The 25,536-nt window shown below is 34.3% G+C and overlaps 2 protein-coding genes and 1 long non-coding RNA gene across 11 annotated transcripts; 2 read left to right on the top strand and 1 right to left on the bottom strand.

Annotated features, from left to right (window-relative positions):
• The first annotated feature begins 5,976 nt into the window (after positions 1 to 5,976).
• LOC142539478 (SKP1-like protein 21) lies at positions 5,977 to 12,430 on the top strand. Of its 8 annotated transcripts, none has more exons than XM_075644977.1 (11): positions 5,977 to 6,117; positions 6,282 to 6,325; positions 8,419 to 8,502; positions 8,761 to 8,985; positions 9,121 to 9,312; positions 9,420 to 9,533; positions 9,684 to 9,762; positions 10,577 to 10,716; positions 10,883 to 11,064; positions 11,545 to 11,678; positions 11,987 to 12,430. In XM_075644977.1, exons 3-11 carry the CDS (start codon positions 8,467 to 8,469, stop codon positions 12,007 to 12,009), a joined length of 1,125 nt encoding a protein of 374 aa, XP_075501092.1. In that variant the 5' UTR covers positions 5,977 to 6,117; positions 6,282 to 6,325; positions 8,419 to 8,466; the 3' UTR covers positions 12,010 to 12,430. The 8 variants fall into 8 exon arrangements, with proteins under 8 accessions (XP_075501092.1, XP_075501096.1, XP_075501093.1 ...); XM_075644981.1 differs by having other exon boundaries at positions 5,979 to 6,117; positions 8,764 to 8,985; XM_075644978.1 differs by having other exon boundaries at positions 5,985 to 6,121.
• A 325-nt stretch (positions 12,431 to 12,755) lies between these two features.
• On the bottom strand, positions 12,756 to 18,470 carry LOC142539477 (signal peptide peptidase-like 4). 2 transcript variants are annotated; one of them, XM_075644973.1, is made up of 14 exons: positions 17,863 to 18,470; positions 17,097 to 17,255; positions 16,908 to 17,019; positions 16,458 to 16,577; positions 16,202 to 16,353; positions 15,912 to 16,094; positions 15,408 to 15,442; positions 15,144 to 15,306; positions 14,966 to 15,019; positions 14,573 to 14,665; positions 14,343 to 14,485; positions 13,904 to 13,974; positions 13,361 to 13,444; positions 12,756 to 13,203 (listed from the first exon to the last, which is right to left on the bottom strand). In XM_075644973.1, the coding sequence occupies exons 1-14, from the start codon at positions 17,995 to 17,997 to the stop codon at positions 13,094 to 13,096; spliced, it is 1,614 nt and encodes a 537-aa protein (XP_075501088.1). In that variant the 5' UTR covers positions 17,998 to 18,470; the 3' UTR covers positions 12,756 to 13,093. The 2 variants fall into 2 exon arrangements, with proteins under 2 accessions (XP_075501088.1, XP_075501089.1); XM_075644974.1 differs by lacking the exons at positions 17,097 to 17,255; positions 17,863 to 18,470 and having other exon boundaries at positions 16,458 to 16,663.
• Positions 18,471 to 22,189: 3,719 nt separating this feature from the next.
• LOC142538851 (uncharacterized) lies at positions 22,190 to 24,674 on the top strand. Its single transcript, XR_012818751.1, has 4 exons — positions 22,190 to 22,359; positions 23,393 to 23,499; positions 24,070 to 24,353; positions 24,429 to 24,674. It is a non-coding gene; the product is annotated as an uncharacterized LOC142538851 (long non-coding RNA).
• The last annotated feature ends 862 nt before the right edge of the window (positions 24,675 to 25,536 follow it).

The following is a 25,536-nucleotide window of genomic DNA, read 5'->3' as shown; positions in this document are numbered from 1 at the left end:
AGTAGATCGTCTCAGGATTCAAATTTACGATATGAATTTTCGACTCAATCTGATTCGTGAAAAATGCATCAAAGTCGACTCATCTTTAATATATAAATCTGTAAAACGTCTCACACTGAGATACTCTCAGTCCTGACACATATAACTTATCCAATTACTAAGAATTGGGGATTATTCAAGAAATGAACAAGACATTTACGTATCCATCGACTGCCTTAGGATAGTAAATGATTCGAGAAATGAACAATATTTGGAAACGGACAATCTTGAAAACTAACATGAATACATAATGTCTCACCTAGAATCAAAGCAAACAATTTTATACAAACGATTCTTGAAATTATAAATTAAAAAAAAAACTGCTGAAATAAATATTTTTCTAGAATTTGCTAAAGCTAAATGTACAACTAATATATCGTACAAAGATATTTACAACAATTATATCATGATATTTTGTTATTATATCGTGAGATTTTGATATTAAACCGTGAGCTTTTGTATTCAATATTTCATGAGATCTGATAAATAAAATTTTTTATCGAATTTTTATGATATAAGAATTGTTATACAATTTTCGTTGTACTTTCACCATTACTCTTTGTCGATTTATTGATTTTTAGAGATAATTGCATTTACAATCATCTATATATGTCGTATTTTAAAAAAAAAAAACATTAAATTTAGAATTCTGTGAAAAGTACAGTTTTCATCTTTAGGTTTATATCTGTATTATTTTTTATTTGCAGAGGTACTGGTGGAGTGTAATTAATATTATAATATATTATTTTTTATTTTTTGTTTTTCATAAATCTCACGAGAGACATGTCTAATATTTAAATACAGTTTGATACTTTTTGTTGATAAACTTCACAAGAAGCAGACATAATAAACCTTTTTTTTAATCAATAATTGATGCCTCTTTTCTGGCCAAATATTGAAGATTACGTGAAGACCTCGAAGTTTGAGAAAGTAAATTGCAAAAAAATAACATTACAAAATTAATATATTGTGTGTATCAGAATTTAACTGTTGTGATCTGTTGTTGTCCACACCCACAAGCACACAACATGAGCAGAAATTGATTATTTAACACACAAGTATACTTTGAATAAATAGGTACCATATTTAAATTATGCACAAGTATAAAAACTTGTACAATGCCTCGTGACAAAAATTCACTAGGAAAATATGTAATTTGTTTACACAAAACAATACTAGTGAAAATACCACAACCAAATTCCTTGACACTCTAAGTAATTAAAATGCATCAAAATCAACCAAACTCAAAACTAGATGCATAAACTGAAGTTGCTTAAATTTAGCAACACAATGTAACAGTGAATTAATCACACAAAGTCTTCAGACGACTCCCATACTGAAATTTATGTATGTTTAGAAAAATTCCAGCAGCTGCATAAAGTGATCAACCGATCACATGAAAAACTTCAGCAGTTAAACAAAGTGATCAATCGATCACACAAAAGCTTCTCATCAAAATAGGCTCGGCTCTCGTATTTTTCTTCTATACAAGAACTCCTTTGCCGACCTCTCTCAAGCCACACTCATGGCTGTAAGGCACTACAAATTTATACACAATGCTTGATCTAAAAACAATTCCATAAAAGAGTTCTAGAAAATATGGAAACAAGATTTTCATTAGGGAAAAATCTTTGAAACAAGTATAAAATATTTTAGAGATAAAAATCATATTAAAAACAAATCCTATAACATCTAAAGATAAATCAAGCAATTAGATATTATCATCTAAAAATAAATCAAGTAAGATCTTATAATCTAGAAATGCAAAATCTTAAATTGATAACATCAATTTAGCAAAAAATAGTAAAAGAATAAAGTATTCATTTCAAAATCGAACAAATTTTCTAAATTGAAAATAATTTCTTATTAATTGTTTAGTGTTATTTGATCAAACTAAAATTAATAATAATACATGCAACGCGTGTACACCTTTTACTGTTATATAGAACGATTAAGTTATATATATATATATATATTTGGATATATTTGAAGGGACGTGGTCTAAAAATAACTAATTGCTGGACATTCTCCCTCACAAGCTTATTTCATGCATATCTTCCTTCGTTATTTCTTTGAGCCGAGCAGGGGGTTCTTGGATTGTTTTCGATCCTCTTTCATATTTATGTTATTCCATTGTCAGGTAGTTTGCCGCTCAGTTATGTTTCCTATATACGTGTGAAACTTTAACAATTCATTCCTTGTTCCTATGTAAGGAAATCAATTGAAAATAAGTATCGAACTGAAGAATATGTCGGCATGAAAAAGTTCACTGTAAATAGGTTTTTAGATTTCAAAATGATGGATTTCGAGACTGTTTTGACCTAATTCCAAGACTTGCAATTAATATTGCATGATCTGCATGGCGAGGGTTATGGAGATAATTAAGTGAGCATTCACTACGATAATCGAGAAACCACCTTTCGTGGAAAGATTTAAAAAATTATTTCGAACATAAACGAAATTATGCATAAAAAATGATTCAAGTGTTTATTATTGGATATACTAACAATAGTGGTGATTATCAGAATTGTCTGAACCAAATGAAATAGTGTCCGAACCAATTGTTTGGTAAATGTAAAAGTGTCTAAACCAAATGAAATTATGCACAAAAAATGATTAATTGTTTTTTTATTGGATATACCGACAATAATGGTGATTATCAAAATTTGGTGCCTAATTCAGACCTTACAAACAAAGTAAAGAAAAAGTATGTCATGAAGAATTTGTCACCTAAAGGAATTAGAGACGAAATGTAAATTTGTTACAACAAGAAATAACAAAGAATTTCGACAGAAAAAAGTTGTCGGAAAATTTGTTGCAACAAATGAAGAAACGAAACAACAAACAAATGTTTGTACAAAATGCTCTTATGAACAGTGATTATATAATATTATTACGAGCCGAAAAAGATGTAGACCAATGATTTGATATAAAAGATAATCTACACATTGACAAGAACAATAGAGAACTCATACCATAACTGAAATATTCATGTACAATTAGAAGTTTGATGTATATCACAAATTGTACACATTTGGATATTGCTCGCAAGGTCAACAAACTAATATCATTTATATGATATATACATTATTATTAAAAGGCTATTGTGATGCAAAATGCATATGTGACACAAAAATTTTTAAATCCACAAACATATAAATAATTATCATTGGTGGTGGAATCTTGTGTATCACTCGCTCTTCTATGGAGATCGAGGAGTAGGTCTCTTGTGAGATAGTTTCACGAATCTTTATCTGTGAGACATGTCAACCCTACCGATATTCACAATAAAAAGTAATATTTTTTCATAGATGACCAAAATAAGAGATATATCTCACAAAATATGACTCGTGAGACCGTCTCACACAAGTTTTTACCAAAATCGAGTTCAAAGCTTTGAATAAATCCACTTAAGAGTCTGAATGATTAATTAATATATTGGAAGATATCTCGTATAAGTTAAAGCTAGTGTCATCCATGATATACATTGCAATGGTCAATTGACTATTGGAAATGCACAAAGCTATAAGTACAATGGTATGTCAAGCCACACTCGTCTTAGACATAATACATCAAGCATTTGATCTCTGATAAAGTCATCTTAGTCGACAATGTTAAATTAAAAGGTAATTTGATGACCCATTGACAAAGGTTCAAATATAGATCAAATATACTAATGCTCATTAAGATGAATAAGGCTAAAAATTTACAAATAAAACATTCACAGCGGTAGTTCAACCTTGCTAATTGGAGATCTCAAGATCTTGATTCAATTGGATAACTAAGTTATGAAAGTTGTTGTTATCGCAATTGCCACGAACTATGTAACGGAGTTCATTTTCCATTCCTAAGATTAAAACGTGTTGCCTACTATATGTAGTTAGGTTAAATTAAAATTTTCATAATTCCATACTAGAAAAATTCGAGTATGTTATGATAGTCGTTATAAGGGTCACCTATGTAAGTGTGAAGACGAACCGTTTCAATGAAACACTTGGCAATCCAAGACCGTGTCCATGACAAAAAATGAAACAACCACGAGAAGTATAAATATGTGAGAATGATTATTGTGTGTGTATTATTGTATTGCTTGACACAAACGACTGAGCAGTTCAAGAAATCACGTTCATTAATCAGCTAGTAACTCCAATGGCATTATAATACGGAATGTTCAAATCCCCGAGCTACATCTCTTGATGCAATGATCTTTCGATTGAACTTTCTAAGAGTCTGCAATACATACATGCATTAGTTTCTATCTATGTGGGGGATTAATGTTGGGAAAAATGGGTTTGAAACTCGTTAACATTCAAAAAATTAATCGAGTGTGATTCATTCGTTAAAATCCAAAATTGACTTGAAAATTGGAATCTATATTTTGAGTAGATATTTTTGGAATATTAATTTGCTAAAAATCGATTTGTGGTGAATGAGAAATTAATTATTTAATGTTGGTAACAAAGCCCATTAAGGTTTTTCTTAGAAATGCCCTACATTAAAAGTTTATGATTTTCACATCTTCCTTATATATCATTTTATGTGTTATGTTATGGTTAGTTCAAGTCAAGCCATACCAAGCTTGCCAAGTCAACCAAAGGTGAGTGAGGTGCAAGACACGAACCGAGCCTGTCCCCCATACGAACGCCAAAGGCGCATTGATGGCTCACTTCGCATTTATACGTCCTCGCGAGGAGCAATGAAGATGTTTTAATTATACCGAAAATGAGTTTGATGCTGTGGCACATGGTTCAAGTCATTGTACATGTGGCATGTGATTGGGCTCCACTAGAATGTGCATTGATGGCTCACTTCGCATTTATACGTCCTCGCGAGGAGCAATGAAGATGTTTTAATTATACCGAAAATGAGTTTGATGCTGTGGCACATGGTTCAAGTCATTGTACATGTGGCATGTGATTGGGCTCCACTAGAACGTGCATTGATGGCTCACTTCGCATTTATATGTCCTCGCGAGGAGCAATGAAGATGTTTTAATTATACCGAAAATGAGTTTGATGCTGTGGCACATGGTTCAAGTCATTGTACATGTGGCATGTGATTGGGCTCCACTAGAACGTGGAGGCGGTTGAGAGCCGTTGGATGCAATTGGACACGTGATATTGAAATGGTGTGATGGTTGATGATCATGATCATTTTTTGGCGATCTGGTACATGCAATAGTTGTGCTCCATCGTAAGGGTGCGATCTAGACCTCTCGATGTGATCTAATGTCTCCGATCGAGGGGTGTCTTGAATAAATGTGATAATCCAATGTGGGTGCGATCTAGATCATTGACTAGGAAATGAACGCACCCGATTCAATATCTTGAAATGATACGATCCAATGGATGTGACCCTATCAGGCGAGATGTATATGACGAATAAGATTGTATCTCATCACATCGACACAATTATTCGCAGAAAAGTCCCTCCAACTATTGAAACATTATATATACTCTATATCGTAATGAAATAACGTTAGACAATCACAAACTAAAAAATATTGATATTTTCATCAAGTTCATATTGCATTTATTTTTTTCGTTTTTCAAAGTTTTAAAAATATTTTACAAAGTCACCCGATTTTGTAATTTGAAGTGCTCATATTAACAAAACGAAAATCGTTGTGTTTTGAGAAAACCATCAACATCGTGTGAGACCAAAAATCGTATTCCATTTTGAGAGAGTTGAAAAAGCACTATCTCGTTGAAAGGTTCTATACATCTGTCCTTTCTCAACGCATTTCTTAAAGATACTGAATAAAATTATAACATCGATTTTACATACCGTTGTAATCTCAGAGATTGTTGCAAAGTGACTGCCACGACCTTAAGCCGATGTCATTTTGCACCTCATAAAGTACCAACACAATCGACACTTAAAATGTTATTATCCGAACTCGAGAGCACAAAACACTTAATTTCAAAATATTTTAAAAACGAACAAAAACTATAGCCTGCGTAACCTGTTGGAATCACGTTTTGTAGTCTGAAGTCGCGTGAAGCAAATGCGACCTCTAAAGGCGTAGGCCGCGACGATGCTCCCCTCCCTCATCTCCAAGAGGAAGAATCAGAGTCGGTAGGTAGGTAGATAAAATCTTGAAATCCTCATCTAATCCATTTACACAGATAAACTGAACAATGTATATTTCACCATGAAAACCTATAAAGTTTACTGTTTTAGTCGATTTTAATCGGCCACCTTTCAATCCTTATTTGCATTTTTCTGGAATTTTTTGGCAGAACAGCCGTTATTCCACACGTCCAGCGTAATTTTCTTTCATCAGGTACATGGGTGTACTATATTTCTGTTTTTTATACATTTCAAAGTATTGGTTGGATTTTCTGCTTGTTTGGGTGTGAGATTTGTCTGGATTTAACTGATAGCAGACTCATTTTGACCTTTATTACTATAAATGAGGGGTCTTGGTTTGGGTAGATTGATTCATCCTCCTCCTCAAGCTTATTTTGTTGGGTTTGTTGATGAATTCGAAGTTTTTTTGAGGGAGGTGGGATGTCGAGTAATAACTGGGGATGGGGGCTTTTCTTAATGTCGTAGTTGGTAATGATGGCTTGAATCTGATTGCAGAGTAAGATTTGTTGGCTTCCTCTTTTTCTTTCTTTGTTCGCCTCATCTTTTGTTTTATTTATTAGGGTTTGAAATATATGATTCGTTGATGTTTTGAAAATAGTGGGATTGACATAGTTGGTCTCAAGATTTGTTATATGGCTCATGTCAGCAAAAGGGAAAACAATACAATACTGCTATAGGGGTTTGCATTTTCGTTTGCATCATTTAGAGGGTTCTTCCATGGGCTTTTGAGGGATTCTTTAGCTTTATAGACTGGTCGACTTTGTGTGATTAGTTGGAATTTGGGATTTAATTCTTTAATTTCTAGTTTCTTATTAGTGAAGCCATATTGTTATTGATTCAAGCCTGCTTGGATGTGTTAGTATGGAAGACTGGTATTGTTGTTGAGGTTGACCATAGGTCTGTAACAGGTAACTGAGGTGAGACTAAAAAGACGGCCGCCTCAGACCGGGGATCTCAAAAAAACTATATAGTTGGTAATGATATTTCATTCAGTTAGCGTCAATGAAAATACAAAAGAATTATTTATCCCGCTAAGCTCAACTATTTTAAAGATAAAAGGATTTCATTGTTCATTGTCTCCTTCGATTTCATCGTCTAACTATACAAAGAAAATTCATCGTTCATCGTCTCCTTTAATTTGATTTTGATCACAGTAAACTGTGATTGAGGCGATTGAATTTAATAATTATATTTTACTTTTAAATTTTAAATTTTTTATTAAGAATTCCCAAAGGAATCTTCTTGCGTGCAAATTTCAACGTGTCTATGTTGAGTTCTAGATTCTGCTCCCAACAAATAATTATTTTTCACATATTTCGACTTTTCGTTTGTATTTGATTAGGAAATTAATAGCTGCTTTATAAATGTATAACTTTGTTGTTCAAGGCATGATGCACTAATTGGTTACTTCTGCTATCAATTAATCTAATTTCATCAATTAAATGAATGCTAAAATAATACAAATGAAACATATATATTTACTTAGAAACGAATATCCAAATGCATTCCAAATTTTCAAGTCATATAATTTATAGTTATAGTATGTAGAATTTATTTTTTAAAATATAATTAGAAATCATTGACACCAAAGCATTTGAAAAACTCTTATTGATGAAAAAATGATAACATGTGATTTGAGGAGCCCCACTCTTTAAATTCGACTCAAGCTCCTGAAATCTCAGGTACAACACTTGACCGGATGAAATGCTACTATTTTCAGAGTTTGCCTGGATCTTGGGCTGTAAGATATTTTGGGTACAGTAGTGTATTATCAGTTTTGTACCTGGTAATTTATGGTGATCTCAATAACGTGGAAGACCTAGGCATTGGTTGCTAGAAGTGTATGGGGATTGGGTTTTGCATCTGAACATGGAATTTTTGTGTATGTGTGCCTGCAAGATCATGTCACTCTGGAAATTTGTTTCATCCCATCGTTTATTAAGAAATTTTTTATTCACAATGAGTACTTTTGCTAAATTCGTTTAATAGTTGTGAACTCCTTTATCTTCTAATAGCTTTTTATCAGAATCTGGTATCTTTATCAAGGAGTTGGATATTTTCGACTGTATAAAACTATTAGATTAATTTTGTATTGATGAATGACAAGTTACGCTACTCAATAATGTGATAAATTTTTTATCCTTTTATTTTGGCTCTTCTATCATTAGTTTATTTGTAAAGGATATCATGAGATTATGTTTTTAGATGAATGCCAATGCCAGCCAATCTTTCCTCTAGTAATGGTGGATAAATGGCTGTTGTTTAATGCCCTTCATTTTGACGCAGGAATATACCCGTGAGTATTTTTGTGGGCTTTAAATTGTTTTCATTTCAATGACAGAGGCTGATAGTGAAATAGTCAAACCCGAGGTATGTTTTACATGTCTTTTTTCGCTCATCTGATGTTTCTTTGTTCTCACATTTCGAATACATTTATTTGATTTGCCTTTTCTTTTGTGTTTATGTAAGGTAATATAAAATGTCTTTACCTTCATTGCGTTGCTCATTCATTGGAGGAAATGATTAGTCAAGTTACTTTATTGTGAAACCTTCGTTACATTATGGTTATGTTGTCTCCTGTTACTTTCTAATTTTTGCTTATTTTGATTACTTATTGGTGCACCCTAGCAGATGCTGAAGGCTTGTGTGTGGCTTCGAACTTCTGATGATTCGATACAGCAAGTGGAGCAAGAGGTTGCCATGCTTTGTCCATTCATTTGTCATGAAATCCACTCAGGCATGGGATCTTCTAAGAATTATCCCATTTCTCTTCCTTCACGGGTTAATCCTGGCATGCTGAGCTTAATACTTGACTATTGCCACTTTCATCAAGTACCAGGCCACTCTAATAAGGTTACCACATGTTTGAGTACCTTACACTCTTGCTAATTTTTATATTTTTACTTGATTTATGGAGGAAAGTCTTTTAGGTGTTCGTATCATCAGGCGCAGGGAAATAAGTTCGTGATTTCTTCTTCTTTGATGCAGGAGAGGAAGTCCTTTGACGAGAAGTTTGTTCGAATGGATACGAAAAGGCTGTGCGAGTTGACATCTGCAGCTGACAGTCTGCAATTAAAACCTCTGGTCGACCTCACCAGCCGAGCACTTGCACGGGTGATTGAAGGGAAGACTCCTGAACAGATACGCGAGATATTTCATCTTCCTGACGATCTCACTGAGGTGTCTTTTCATTTCAAGCAGTTACAATCTTAATTTCCGTTTGCTTCCTTGGGGAGAATATATGTGTACATGTTCGCAGTCTTATATAAACTTGTTGCGTTGGTTAGGAAGAGAAGTTGGAGCCTATAAAAAACACCATGGATGATCCAAGGATTCGGCTATTGAATAGATTGTATGCTAGAAAGAGAAAAGAATTAAAAGAAAGGGAGGAGAGACTAAAGGTGATAACGACCTTACATTGTGGATTATTGTTGCGAACTTATTGCTTTTTTAAAATTTGTGTGCTTTTGAATGGAGATATCCAAATAGAATAAGCTTCTTTGAAGTATTCGAGCTGCGACTTAGTAAATGGGTTTGAATGTTTTCTGTAGAATCTCGAGGTAGAAGAGGAGCATGCAGATGAGCGTTCAGTTGATGATTTATTGTCATTCATTAATGGAGACAGTGAAGGTAGTTATTTATTTCTTTCTGCATCAATTGATGCCTTTAAGATTCACAATTCCTGAATAAGTTTGGTTGATGTTTGTTGTCCTAGATATGAACAAAAAAGCTATATGTGGCTCCCTGTATTATTGATTAAAATTTTGAAGTCGGATATAATTAATCACTGTTTCCAGAGTAATTTTGGTTTGTAGGATGTGTATAGTTTGGTAACTTTTGTATGTAAATATATGTATTAAAAATGATTCACAATTAACACAAGCAGTTTGCCTGTGTTCCAGAGTGCCAGAGCTAGCGCTGACTGCTGTAATAAAAAAATCTAGGTCGTTGTTTGTATTGCAACTCTACCCATGTTCCATCAATTTTCTATAAGCTACCCAGTTCTTTTTGTTAGTATTTAGAAATGGGTTGTATTACCCGATAGATTTATCATTCATTAAATATCCAGTTTGAAGAGAACTCTGAGGGCAAATTGACCACGCACCCGTTCAACCAATTTGCCTATCATTGAAGTTCATTTTTCATGATTTTTAATCTTCAATTTCTTCTGTGTTATTTTGTGTTTTACTTTGTGGTACTAATTTAGTGGATTTGTTACTCCTTGTGTCTATATTTGTTGTGTTTACAAATTTTTATGAATTATCTTTGTATTGGTGTGTGTTCCCTGCATCTTGTTGATTTTATTTTGCTTTTGTATGCATAAGCTGTGAGAAGTAACTGTTGTTTACATTTCAGACCATGCATCATTTTCTTTTCATACTTCCCTCTTTTTTGTCCCTACGCTATCATTTTGAAGGGACTCTTATACGTACATGCTTTGCAGATTGTAAGGGTTCTAGAAATTCCAAACATAAAAAGAAGAATCGTAGGAGAAAAGAACTTCAAAAATCTGCTTCTGTAAACTGCACCAGGACTTCAAGCAGCACTTCTTTTACTAGCAATGCTGCGGATGTGAATGACACGGTTTGCATCGATTTTACTTTCTTGAATAGCTGCATCATGGGTTCTTTATTTCGTTATGATTCATGGGAGTTAGTAATAGAAGTAATTACCTTTTTTTTGCTTTCTCCAGTATGCACTTGCACCACACAGCAGGCATGTTTTAGATTGACAGTTTCTCATATTGCAGGATTCACATGAGCTTAATTCTGCATGCAGAAATCCGATGACTCATAGCGATTCCCTGCCTACCCATTTTAATGCGACAAAACTGCGGGACATTGAAGAAGATAGATCTTCACCTGACATTGAGTTTGATGATTGTGATATAGATGATGGCATTGACCCTGCATTAAAAGAAAAAATTGATAGGTGAGATATATAACTTTTTTAGCACGTTTCAAATGTTATGAAAGAAGTGTTGGTTTTCAAATCTTAAAGATTTTAAAAACAAATAGTTACATCAGAGTCCTGCTGAACACTGCTATCTATAGTTTTTTTTCTTCCCATGCAATACTCGTGTTGATTGGTTAGCATATCTCTGTGATGGAGTTTGGAAGTAAATCATAGTTGGTATATTGGTTGCCATATCTTGAGTATAGGTATGAAAGAAAAAGGAGACTTTGCTAGAAGGTTAAATTCTTTTCTTCCTAGAGTCGCTCTTGGGGATCTTTTGCTTCCTATGCAACACTTATGCAAGTTTTTTTCTTCCTATGCAATTCTTACCTTCCCGGTGAAAAGAAGTCATGCACTGACCAAACATAGAGTTGTTGCCATTTAGAAGAAAATTGTTTTACTAATTCTACACTTCATTTTGTTATGTATATAAGAACTATAACCTTCATTGATCAGGGAGGTCGAAGACTTTGCTAGAAGGTTAAATTCGGATTGGCCAGAAAGAATGCAACAAATTTTATCTCTGGGTCAAGAGAGAATACCGTTACCATTGGCAATTAATGGAAATGGTTCCTTGAGAAGATTCACCAGTAAGTCTGATAATTTTTTTTTTTTCCCTGAATCTGCCCTTTGTGTTCTACCTTGATTTCCCAATATGAACTATATTTATCTGGTGTGCGGCAAAATACTGTGTGTATATATAAATATGCATATACATATATATACAATGATTCCCTGTTCAAGCATCTGCTACGAAGCTGCGTGCAACCGTGGAGAATGCTATAACTGGAACTCAATTTGTACTAAACCCACCATAACCATCTTAAATCTGTCCGAATCTCTGCCAGAGCACCAAAAATTCGCTTCTTACAGTGGTTTTTTTCCTACCCCTTTCCAGGCCTAGATCGGTTCCCGCGATGATCATCCAGGTACACCTTCTAACTTCGAAGCAAAATCTGGCCAAAATATATTTTGGTCACTTTTTTGTACAAGTTGTGTCTGTTATGGTGCCCGGGCACTTCAAGATAAAGGAGGATCAATGGTTCTCCAACTCGAATCCCATATCCGAAGAAGTCATGCATGATCTGCATACCCACAGGACTCCTCAGATCTGGAGCACGTTACAAAGAATACAGATTGAAGTTCAGAGACAAGTTTCCTCATTCCGAGAGATTAAAATTTTGATGTTTTGATTGAGTTCGTCCATCTTCACAGAAAATAAGTATGTTTTCCGTTTGTGCCAATGAGTGTTATATTGTATATACAAACAAAAGATCGTGTAACTTGAACGTCAAGAAGCTTTTTCAGGTTTCAATGACCGATAAACTTCTTCGACCTTTCAGTAAGAGTCATTATAAATCGTTAAATTTAATTTTTGTGAAATGTTTATTCTCAGCTCCTTCCATGTCAAAATCATTTTTGACAGTGGTTTTCCAAATGAATCATATTACTTGACCTCATAAAGATAAGGGAATCATACCTGTACTTCACCTTTCCCTTCAGTATGTGGTGATCATTGAGTTGATCAGCGTACAATGTGTGCGCCAAAATAATTTAAGCTACAGTTTCAGAAAAAGAAAACGGAAAAAAAGTGTGAATCAATCACACTCCACAATCTCATTCGGTCCCATACTAGGAAAATAACCGAGCACATATCTTTTAATAAAGAGGCCAAATTTTTTTAGCAGTATCGAATCGAGTTGGACTAATTTCTCGTCCCTCAGTATATGTCTCCGTTTACAAGTCTCGAATTCGAGATGTCGTTCAAAAGAAACTAATTTCCTTTACCACTAGAACCAACAAATACTAATCATTGTCTAAACTTCCTGTGATCCAATTGATGTTTCATCTACTGTTTCATACATATGTACATATACACGTTAAAATGTTTCACTATTCATCTACATATATATGAAACAGGAGATGAAACACATGTAACAAAATATAAACATGGGATACTGTGTTGATCATTATATCAACCGCATTGAATTTAAATTTGAAGTAATCATCGGTCATCTGGTTGAAGTTGAACGTGTGGACATACTCTTTCCGGATCCCCTCGGTTCCAAAGATGATTCAAATCGCCTCTCTTCTTGGCCAATGCTATGAATGTGCCTGAAACCATCACAAAAAATGGATGTGAATCTACACCATACAAAGGTATATTTGAAGTTATAGCTGATGATTTGATAAAAATCTATCAGAAGGGGTGTCATGTACTCTACTCGTTCTCCTTGTAATGATGTTTGCCATCATTTTCATTGTTACCTACCTAGTGTGAAAGGGACGATGTAAAGCAAAGCCGGTTGTCCATGTCCATCCATCAAGTTTAAAGCCACATAAGTGATGAGAAGCCCTACGATCATAAGATTGAAATGTCGAAAGTAAAGCTCTGAGAAATGAGTGCCACAAGCAATTGTTTTCCAACAAAATTTAGTGTGAATCAAATGAAACACATCCCCAACGCAAGAGTATTTCCTCAGCAATATGTATAATGTTCAAGTTCTCCAAAGTAAAGAGTCAATCATTTTTTCAGGATAGATTCAATCGACCCCCCTAAGTTTGTTGTGTTTCAATTTCGAACCCATAAAAGAGAAAGGACACGAGGGTGTCATACAGGTTAGGCCATTCTACCTGTGTTCACATTCGAAATTCCTCATTATTCAATTTTTATATATCTTTGAATCGAGTAGAAAACAAAGAGTGGATTAGGACATGTGCTGCTTATGCCAGAAAAGTACGTATTGGATAACAAATCCTTGTCATTAGTGGAATTCTCGTTTCAAATAAACTATAAATATAATTATAACCATACCTAAACCATAAGCAATCATCGCCCACAGAAAGTAACCATCTTTTAGACTTTTCCTGGACAGCCAATCATATCTGCAAGGATGCATAGGAAAAATTAACAGACTTGGTGATATGTGAATATTTAAGGCCCACGAGGGGTTACAAAAATTAATCGAAATATTTCAGCACGTGTAATCTTGGTAGTTAAGAAGCAGTATGAGGAATTCACAGATGTGAATATCCAACTTTAATACAACCACGATTTGCTTAAATAAAGTTGACATAAAGTTATTTTCATGAATTGGGTAATATGTATGTAACTGAGACTTTGTTTCTTAAAAGAGTACGATGGAGACAGGAATTCATCTTGGAGCTCAGCTATTGGAACTAAGGGTCGTAGAACAAGAAGCACTAATAATCTAACAATCATGTGGAGGACTTGACAGCCATTGAGCTCAAACCTCAAGGCAAATGCTATTACTAGTCCTGGTAAGATAATATCTCCGAATCCAATGATACTGTATCCGCCCCAAGGATCAAACATTCGAGGGATTTTTAGTAACATTGGGATACCATCTTCTCCACTTCCATCACCACGAGCTACCTATGAGACCCAGCAACAAACTTTAGTTTTATCCCATAAAAAATCATGTATGCTTTATAAGTTTCAACAAACGAAATTCGTGCTCACCACTATCATGATGCTCTTATGGAACAACCATTGGGAAACGAAGACCCAAAAAATATCATACAAAAATGCACAGCTCAGTAGAACCGTACCCACCTGAATATGACATGGAAACGTTCGACAACACATTATATTTATCCACAGTGTGAACTACTTCATTGATCTATGGTTGCACTTGGATAGAAAGATTTGATTTGGAGGGATTTGAAGAATGTGTTTGAAATGTACTCATCAAATCCATAACAATTACCATTACTTCTACGTAAATTAACAAATTGGTGGATTTGAAACTCACTCATAATAAATATATTTAAGCAATCAAATGGATTTGAAATTCACTGCTTCAAATCCCTCGATACAAGCGCACCCTAAAAGAATTCGAATTTTGGTTATTACCTTAAGATTTGGAACTCGTATTATTTGGAGAACTGTAATAATCAAGGTAATGCCCTGTTTCAGAGGAAAACAAGTCAGGAACATAACTGAAACACGTGCTTCTTATGTATCCATAGGAAAATGCAATGAAAATGGAGGTAAACTAAACAGCAAAGAAGAAAAGAAACTGCACTCGTACAAGTATATCTTGACCAATCCAAGCGAAGGAGATCCGTCGGAAAACTGCCCATAGAACAGCAAATGCTATGCACGAAGGAGAAACAGCGAGTGTAAGATAAGATACGGCTCCCAGAAAAGGTACTTTTATATATGATTCGGCAGCACGTTCAAACCATCTGAAACTATATTGAATCGTTGTAAGTCCAGTGTTCCAAAAGCCAAAGCATCAAATCAAATCCCAGAAGTGCAATAAGCATAAGTTGAGGAAAAACGCAGTACATACCATGATAACAGAGTCACCAGACAAGTTTGCAAACCCTGTAAGCACAACAAGACAAAGAAACCAGTATTCGGTAAAACAGCAAATATTTTTGCATGCAAATGAATGCACCCTTCATTTATCTGACACTAGTGAATATATTCAATACATAAAACAACATGAGTTTATTTTAAAAAAAACACGATGAAGTCGAAACAAACCACTAATCATGATCAAAACTCATACATAGCATCTTAAGGCTTCCTCACTATATCATACGGCATTAAAAGTTTTGGTGAAAACATCCTATATTGAATTGCCAAAACCTTTGTATTAATTTGTAAATCCTTTAAAGAACTCGGATGGTCTGATTATGTCCTACATTCTACAGAACTTTAAACATTTTTTCCCAAGTTTCGTTGAAAATATGAACATACCTTTAAATCACGATCCTCTATTAATGCAAATACCTATCTACTGACACATGAACCCTGAAAAGAACCAGTATGTTGTGAAAGATTATAATACCTCCATGCCACCAATACAAAATACAACCACCAGAATCTCAATGAACACATAGGACATCAGCTTGTAGAGCATGATTAAGAACGAGGAAGCAATCACAACGAACAAAATTGCTGATGCAATGTTGATGTCCATGACACCATTGGAACTATGTGCCTCATTGCTGAGGTATTCATCAGAACCATCCTGCCAGATCAGTATAAAATGTTAGTTGCATGAGAATGTTTACACAATCAGCCACGTCTATATTTTACCACGAAGAAGAGTACTAACTTCAAATGAGAATGCGCTACCTTCAAGAGCTTCTCCTGCTCAATAGCTGCTTGTTTTGCAGTCCATGCAGACCAATAAGACGCACATAATATTGTACCGACAGCCATTAGCCAGAGGAACACCTCAGCAACATCAACCACTGGTCGTTTTGGAGAGTACATCTGAATGGAAACTAAGACAAATGCAATCTTTGAAGTGCAATGCTATGAAAATACCTCACAGGCACAAACCCTAAAATGACAATAATTTAAACTGCTCAACGGAAAATCTAATTACCATTTGAGTTATCCCTCATACTCTGTATCAAGGTTGCACCAGCATTCGATGTGAGTATGACAACTGGAATGCGAATATTTACATTGGTTTCGTTTGCCTTACAAACCATCTTGAAGAGCTCTGAATAATTTAGCAGTCAGATCATAATGGAGCATATTAATTTTGATGTAGGGGCGTATCAGCTGGAAGCATACATAGTTGTTTTACTGGGACATCAGGTTCAAAGATGAGAAGAGTAATCATGACTTCTAAAAAGTTTCCCACGAGAAACTGTAGTAATCTAATCACGAGAAAACAAAACAACTACATTCATACATAGTCAAATATAATTCACACAATTGTATCGAGCATATGGAAGTTTAATATCAAATATGCTGTAGTTACAGAGAGGCAGCTACTGGACTCCAATTTAGAAAACCACAACCAATGAGGCTGATAAAGAAAATAAACCTGTCCGATTGTTTATTATAAGTAAAGCTGAAGCTCCGGCAGCTTCTGCATTGTCTGCTTTGGTAACAAAGCTGCAATTTCCCCGATGCGCCAATATTACCTCACCTGTAATCTACACAATAGCAAAGGGCTGAAATATGAGGAAAATGCATATTATGACTCATAAACTTTCAATTTAAAAGGATAAACCTTGTTCTTAGGTCCACGACAACAATCAGGAGGATCCGCAAGAGCGATTCGAGTAAGGTTTGCCCGCTTCTCTTTCGATTCCAAGGTGGGTCCAAATCGGGCTCCAACACCCACAAACCCTGCCACTTCTTTACCATTAATCCACAATGGTACTTTAACCTATTCAGGTTCCAAATATAAATGGAAGTTAGAAGAGATGAATAATTTAACTCAATTACGTTGTTTGTAAATAATCGACCAATGGATGGAGCAAAAGTTATGAAATATGGAGATTTCTCCAGTCAAAACTTCAGCATCATAACAAGAGAATGCTCCGTTATATTTAACAGTGTGAAGAAACAACAATTAAACATGTGGTATGATAGAAATTTAGAATGCTGCTGCACCTATGACCCACTGTACAGCAAAATTTATGTCCCTTTGAAAATTGCATCCTCGTTTTGTTACATAAGGTGTAAAAGACACGAAATAGAACCACATCGAGGTACCGATGTGAAATCTAACGAATTGAGCAGACAACTATTACATGGGGCCTGATTAATAAGCAAACAGTACAAAAGACAAAAGCAAAAAGCAACGAAAAGATGGCATAATATTCCAAGTATTAACTTCCCTAACTACAGAGAGACAAAAAGATATGACCCAAAACGATAAAGGGTAACTAAACACAAAGAAAGCGCACTAAACAGCCAGTTAATATGCCAAGAAATGCAAAAAATATATATCTTTAACATCAAAAGAATAAGAAAAAACAAAGGATTTTTACCAGAACAAAGTCGTTATCACAACCAGGCCTCGCCGGAGCGACATCATCTTGATGAATAATGTCGCCTGCAAACACTACACAACCACTCAACAACGCAAAAATTGCACAGTAGAAAGTTCTGTTCTTCATCTCCATCAGCTCAATAATAAAAAAGTTCAAAAGTCAGAAGAAGAAAATAAAATTTTCCGTACTTGGAAAAGAATGGATCAAAGGGTCAGCTGGCATTTATTCAAAATTTTAATTCCTGCCGAATTCTACTTGTTGAAATATTTTTTTGTCTGGAGATGTGAAACTGGAGACAATTAAGAAGAATTAGAGATATACACGGAAGATTCAAATATATAAATGGGAAATGTCAAATGTGTAAAGGGCTGTTTGCCTTTCGTGGTTGATTTTATTACCTGCGGGATTTTCCCACGCTGTACGGCAAAGAAAGGCTTGTCTCCATCGTTGAAATGGTACTCGAACTTTCCCACTCAGGGATTCCTCGGCCCTTAACAACGGCGGCGCGTGTACGCACGAGATGTCAGCCCTTACATTAAGTGCGCCGCACGTTTCGTTGCTTGATGTGATACATCGAATCCTTTACTATAATTTTTTTCATTATTACTTTTCTTATCATCGTAAGAGTTGGCAACCGTTATCATCCATGTAGGTAAACCAAATCGTATATATTTTATATTATTAGTAGAAAAAATGGTACTCATGATTGTAAATCAAATGTTCGTCTATTTAAACTATTGTGAAACAGTCTCACGAGTCGTATTTTGTGAGACGGATCTCTTAGAATATTATTTTTTATTGTGAATATCGGTAGAGTTGACCCGTTCACAGATAAAGATTCGTGAGACCGTCTCACAAGAGACCTATTCTTAAACTGTTCACACTCTTTAATAATATTAATATGTATCTTGTGAGATGATATCAATGATTTTTATTCTTGAGAAACATCAATAATGCAAATATTTACAATAAAAAAATAATACATTTGTCATGAAAGATAATAATTTTTCATAAGTTACTTAAATAAAATATTCATCTCACAAAATTGACTCATGAGATCTTCTCACATGAATTTTTGTGATTTATTATTTGGCTTTCTTTACATAATAAAACTCATTTCTCGTTTTCAGGTTCTCTATTTCTTGACAAAAATAACATAATTCTTAGAATTTTTAATATAATTATTTTATTCGGTTTTAATACATTTATTACTTCTTTTTTTTAAAAAAAGTTTATTAACATCAATGTACTAAAAAGCGGTATGCTCTATGCAGGCGACGACTTATGTTGGTGTTTTTTTACTTAAATAATTTATTTATATCAGATTCAAATAATATAAATATCTCAAAAAAATTTATGCAAGAATAAAACTATAAATAAAAGTTGGTGTCACATTAATATCTCAAATTAATTAATATCATTTTTGCACATGAAGTGGTTAAGATATGATTTCATTCAAATTTAATAAATAAAAAATTGGATGAGATTCGGCAAAAGATTATCCATTTAATTTAAGCTTTTAATAAAAGTCTGCGTATCAATTTGCTTAATAACGAATAATTTGCGTATCGAAATATTTTTGTGCACTTATATTATATTTTATTGGCCATACCATATTTAAAAATACATTTTTCCGAATGATTCCTTCTACAATACGTATGAGATTTTTTGTGATATTTAATATCATATTCATCCTCACGTGTATTCAGAGATATGCATTATCCGGTGTGTTTATATTTGGTGTAATAATTTTTTTTGAGACAGTCTCACGAATTTTTATTCATGAGACGGATCAATTATGTTTATATTTATATGACATATGGCACGATAGGTTGAAGTTGTGACACGAAAGTTTATTATTTTTTAAAAAATGTATAATTTATTGATTATCTATCATTTTTCTAATTTGCTTTTAGGTTATTATTTTATTTGTTTAACTTTGTGATTTTGAGTATTAAAAAGGTACTAAGGCACAAGCAGTTCGATGTATGTGTTGTATGTTTGTACGTTATTTTTTTATAATCAGTTGATTTATATTTAGATATAGATAATATCATAATTTTAAAACTTAATGAAGTTCCAACTGTAATTTTAAATTATTACATGTTGTAATTTGAATCGATTTTGTTTAGACGCGGACATACCATAATTATTAAAATAGCGAGGGACTAAATTAAAAATTTTAAGTTACAAACTAAAAAAAACAAAATAAACCATAAGACTAAGTTTTTGTCTCTATTATACAGATTTTTTTTAAAAAAAAAAATATATATATATATATATATATATATATAATATAATAGAGATAATCCGCAATACAACGAAAGTGAAAATAGGCACGGATGTCTCGTTTGAGGATTTTATGTCTGATATTATTTTTTTAAATAGAAAAACACACAGTGTATTGAAAGAAAACCTAGTTTATTGCCAAACACAGCCCTAGCTTGATGCTGGAAGAGAAAAAAGGAGGGTTTATTTCATTCTATTCATGTGGGCATTGCCCCCATGATAGGAGGTCAATATTTGGCCATGCATATATAGGATCCACTTTTTTTTTTTGAAATTATATGTGTGACAAAATCTTATCCGTTGAAATGAAATGAGGGTAGTGTCCACGTAAGTAAGATCTCGTTAACAAAAAAGGAGGAGCGTGACAGAGTGACCTACCATCCGTGTGATACTGTACAGTACTCTGAGACAGAGGTATGATCCCCTGCTTCCGGTGCTCGCAAGAGCCCCCTACAATCTGATGGGAATGGCGACAAAGTCAACTCGCTCCTTTGCTATTATTTTAAAGTTTTGTTGACTTTTATATATATATATATATATATATATATATATATATATGTGAAGTCATCAAAATTTCCCAATTCTGAAATGTATTTAGCTATTTATTTGTTTAAAAAAAAATTTCTATGCCCAAGTCATTTAAAAATGTCAGTAGTCATATTCAAAACAATGGAAGTTTAGGGTTAAGTCTTATGGTATTATCCAAAGTTAAGGATTAAAAAAAAAAAAAAAACTTACTAGTGTTTTGATATGAAATTTTTTTATTATAATTTTTTACTATTTTCCTAATATAAAATATCTGGTTTTTAAATTTTTTTGAGATTTCTAAGTTGTTATATCACACTCAAATGATTCGTGTAAGTTCGACTACGTGATGGACCCCATCATCTAAGATGTACAATCTTTTTGCGTACACGAAAAATTCAGGTTGATATGAAAATATATTATAACTGACATATGCTTCATTTCAAACACTTAATTTAAATTAATGTGGGAGATGAGTATTAGTGTATCACACGTTTCATTTTCCAAAAAATTTAAAACTATATGCATGTGCATCAATCTATCCCAATATAGTTTCCTACATCTTTTTTTTTTAAAAAAATAAAAATATCTAAAATGTTCAGTGAATTACTAACTTTTTTGAAGTGTAGTGTGGGCTCAACAAACAAGCTAAATACATAGCCCATGCCATTCGGAGGCCCAATAGGCAAACCAAAGATCGGATGGCCCATTTATTTGGGTACCAATGCAAGCCGTCCGAACTCCATCCACTCGTTTGTATATGGATTTTCTCCCAAAGTCATCTACGCAATTTAGGTTTTCAATCTTCAATTGGATGTGTTAATCATCATAGGATACGTTTGGTACCAGAGATTAGACGGGTTTATAATTTTTTAACCCAACTAATCCCATTTTTGGTATGATTTTTATTTAATCAAGTCAATCACTACAATAAATGATTAGGTTATATTAACTCGGATAAAATAATCACTCCTCACCTCTTATGATTATTTATCCAACTCTTAATTCATCATATTTTTCCAATTTTACCCTTCTCCTATATCCAAACTCACCACCACTTCCCGCCGCCGCCGGCCGACAACCGCCAACTGCCGACTGACAGCCGAACGCCGGCAGACCGTCGCCGCCGCCGGCCAGCCGACCACATCCGACGCCGTCGCCGACAACCGTCGCCGTCGAAATGGATGGTCAATTTTGTCAATTCATCAAAAGATTCTTAATTATTTTATTCTTAACGATCATACCAAACATAATATTATTTTATCATTATATATTATATTTCTATTATAATCATTATTTTTATCCTTTCTCTCTTATCATTTCATATTTATCATCCAACCAAACTTAGCTTTTTATCGTTTAATTTCTGACAGAGAATTAGGAAATTTCGATTATTTAAAGTTTATTTTTGTGCTTCTATCTTTTTTTTTTTTATCAAATCCTTTTTTATCATGAAAAGGATTTGATAAAAATCGGTGCTTAGCTTGGATATTATTGGAGCTCTTTTTGCGAATGTTTGCCCTGAAGAATTTTAACGGCTAAAGCCATAATCATAGAGGGTCGTTTTCTATATTATCGATCGGTCTTTCTTTGACATTGGAGAGGTCACTGGTTGGAAGATTATGCTAGTTTCTAAGTTTTATCAGCTGGGTGCTCATGCCGCCAAAAGGATAGCGGAAGGTTTGTTCTTTTATATGATTTGTTAATGTTCAGTTGGATACTGAAACTAACTTTTCACATTACAAAAAGCTATCTTATTATTTATAAATTCGGGCCTAAAAGGAGCCATTTTGAGATGTTGCTTCATTGACTGGCGTGTTTGGTGGCACTTCTTAAATGAAAATTTGTATTAAGGGATTGCATATGTGAAGAACAGAGACGGAAAAGTGTGTGTTGGCAGGAAGGAGTGAAGAGGGATGTTAGGACATAAGTAACGTACGTAGGCGAGCGTCGAACTTTGGATTAGCTTTTTACGTAAGAGGACTTCAAGCTTGTTAACCTCACCATATTTGATATATTTCATTATGTAACCCATCCTTGTAGGATCGCCAACCCCTCGACGATGCCCATAGCGGCTCGATCCGGATGGCTGTTGCTTACCTATCAGAATTTGGGGGATATTATCGGATTTTACATATGCAAAACTGTATCCTACAAATATATGATTATAGTTATCATGGGATACAGCCCCAAGGGTCTAGTGGTGTTCATGTCAAGTGACACGATTAACTTGGCACAAAATTATTATGCTTGACTTGGGTGATTGGGATATATAGGTAAGGCTATAGTTGGATAGAGAACAATGGATAAGAGAAACTCACATAGTGGAACCTAATTATTGATAGAACTTTGTTCATTCAAATAGTTTATTCCACTCCGGAGAAGTGATTTAAAAAAGAAAAAATTCCTGAGAACTGTAACTTAAGTGTTCTTTCAAACAGTTTTCACCTGGTGAACTGATCGTCTATGCCAAACAAGCTGATGATCTATTTCATGGGAACACTAAGTTTCCGAAGACATTGCATGAACTCAGCCACTATCTTTTTTACTTCCGCCTATAGGTATACAATAAATGTTTGGTGGGAGTGCAAAATTAATCACAGAATGGTTGCCTTTCTATTATAAGGCCTGAAGCATCTGAGGTTAAAGGCAGTTTTTTGTGTGGAGACTTGTTATTGATCTGATTTCTTATGCTTTGGTGTGGACTCTGCAGAATAAATGTAACGTTTGTGGATAAGGACAGTGAAGAGACAAATGTTGAAGTCTCGGTAGGAATGTCAATGTTAGAAGCTGCGCATGAGAATGATATAGAACTTGAAGGTGAACTTATCATGGCTGTGTTTTCATTTTGCAGTTCATGTTTAATTAAGGTTTTCGTAAGTTATCAATTTCTAGTTCAGTTTGTTGTTTAATTATCAGCCGAGTACCAATACCATCTAATTTTAATTTATTTTATGTACTTTTATAATTCTTTCGGAGATATCAACGTGTAGGACCGAGTGTTTACTGCTTTACCAAAAGCTATAGCTGGTGGTAATGGTGCAACTCAAATCTTTTAAACCGCACAACAGCTCAAGCATCATGGTTCGATCGCTCTATCAAGCAGGGACAATTATTGCACCCAACAATCTCCCTCCCAATAATTGCACTCTTTGCAATCAATGGGAATCGAACCCATGACCTTGGCTCTGATACAAATTACAGGACCGAGTGCTTACCGCTTTACCAAAAGCTATAGCTGGTGGTAATGGTGTAACTCAAATCTTTTAAACCGCACAACAGCTCAAGCACCATGGTTTGATCGCTCTACCAAGCAGAGACAATTATTGCATCCAACACAACGATTATATTCTTGCATGTTATCCTTATCGAACCATCTTAATATTTTAGAGGCATGTGAAGGTTCACTCGCTTGTTCCACTTGTCATGTTGTTGTGATGGTGAGTTGTTTTGTTAGTTCAAAATTTTACCAGAGTTTGTTCCCAAATTACTTTTATTGGAAAACCAGGATGCAAGATTACTGGGAAATGAATCAAAAAGAGTGTCATCGTTCACCCACATTCATATATATCGATAATGGCTTTCGAGATGTGGACCAGTTCAACAAGTTAACCGATCTAACCGACGAGGAAAATAACATGTTAGATCTTGCTTTCGGTCTCACTGACACATAGGTTCCTCTGCTCTCTTGCTCTTTATGTTGCATGTACCATGTGCCCAGCAATTTAATTATGGGTGATTTACTGCAGGTCTCGTTTGGGTTGTCAAATAATTGCAAAACCAGAACTTGATGGGATTCATGCCGCCACAAGAAACTTTGCTGTCGACGGGTATAAGCCGAAACCTCACCCAGTTTATTGCGAAAAGGCTTTCCAAATGTAAGCCGATGATCCTTAGGCAATGTTTGGTTGGAGGGATAAGGTTGGTTTATGATTTTTTAACTCACCTTATCTCATGTCTGGTAGGATTATTTATCTCACTCTTAATCCATCATATTTTTCCAATTTTACCCTTCTCCTAAATCCAAATTCACCACCACTTCCCTTCACCGGCCGACCGTCGACCACCCCCTCCTCCTTCCGGCCGCCTGTCGGCCGACCGCCGTCGTCGCCTTCGGCCGACCCACCGCCCCGCCGTAGACAATCACATCGTCGGCCGACCGCCGCCGCCGCCCACGACCATCGCAAAAGTGAAAGGACAATTTTGTCAATTCATCAAAAAATTCTTAACTATCTCATTCTCAACCATCATACTAAACATAATATTATTTTATCATTATATATTATATTTCTACTTCAATCATTCTTTTTATTATTTGTCTTTTAATCGTTTCATAATTTTATCCTCCAACCATACGTGACCTTACAGTTTTGTAGCTTCTATAAGTTTTCTATGGTCAGTACCTCCACTTTTTATTACTTCATGCACGAGTTTTATTATAATTAAATAAATTTGATTTGTACAAAATTGTTGAATTTCCTAGCATATACATACAAATTGAAGTTTGAATCGTTTCAAGAAACAACTCAATTCACAAGACTTAGTAAATTGGTCATTATTTTACACTATTAATCAAAATGGTTTCTTTTGCAATTTAACTTTTTTAATATTTCATAAATACATTAAATTACTGTATTAATATATACCCCAATCCCATATATTATATTTTAATGCAATATTTTCAGCTAGAATTTCAAAGAAATTGGTAGTAATAATCAATGCTCTTTTAATCATTTAATGATCACCTGACTAAGTAAATAAATGACAATAAATGCGACTTATTCAAAAGCGGTTGATTTTTTTGACATTTTACGCCTTTTTTTTCTTTTTGCTTCGTGGACACGCTTTTAAGAATCC

Source organism: Primulina tabacum, chromosome 3 (assembly GCF_025594145.1).
Source record: "Primulina tabacum isolate GXHZ01 chromosome 3, ASM2559414v2, whole genome shotgun sequence".
Taxonomy (NCBI): domain Eukaryota; kingdom Viridiplantae; phylum Streptophyta; class Magnoliopsida; order Lamiales; family Gesneriaceae; genus Primulina; species Primulina tabacum.
The sequence above is the reverse complement of the archived record's forward strand: the minus strand, read 5'-3'. Positions and strand labels throughout refer to the sequence as shown.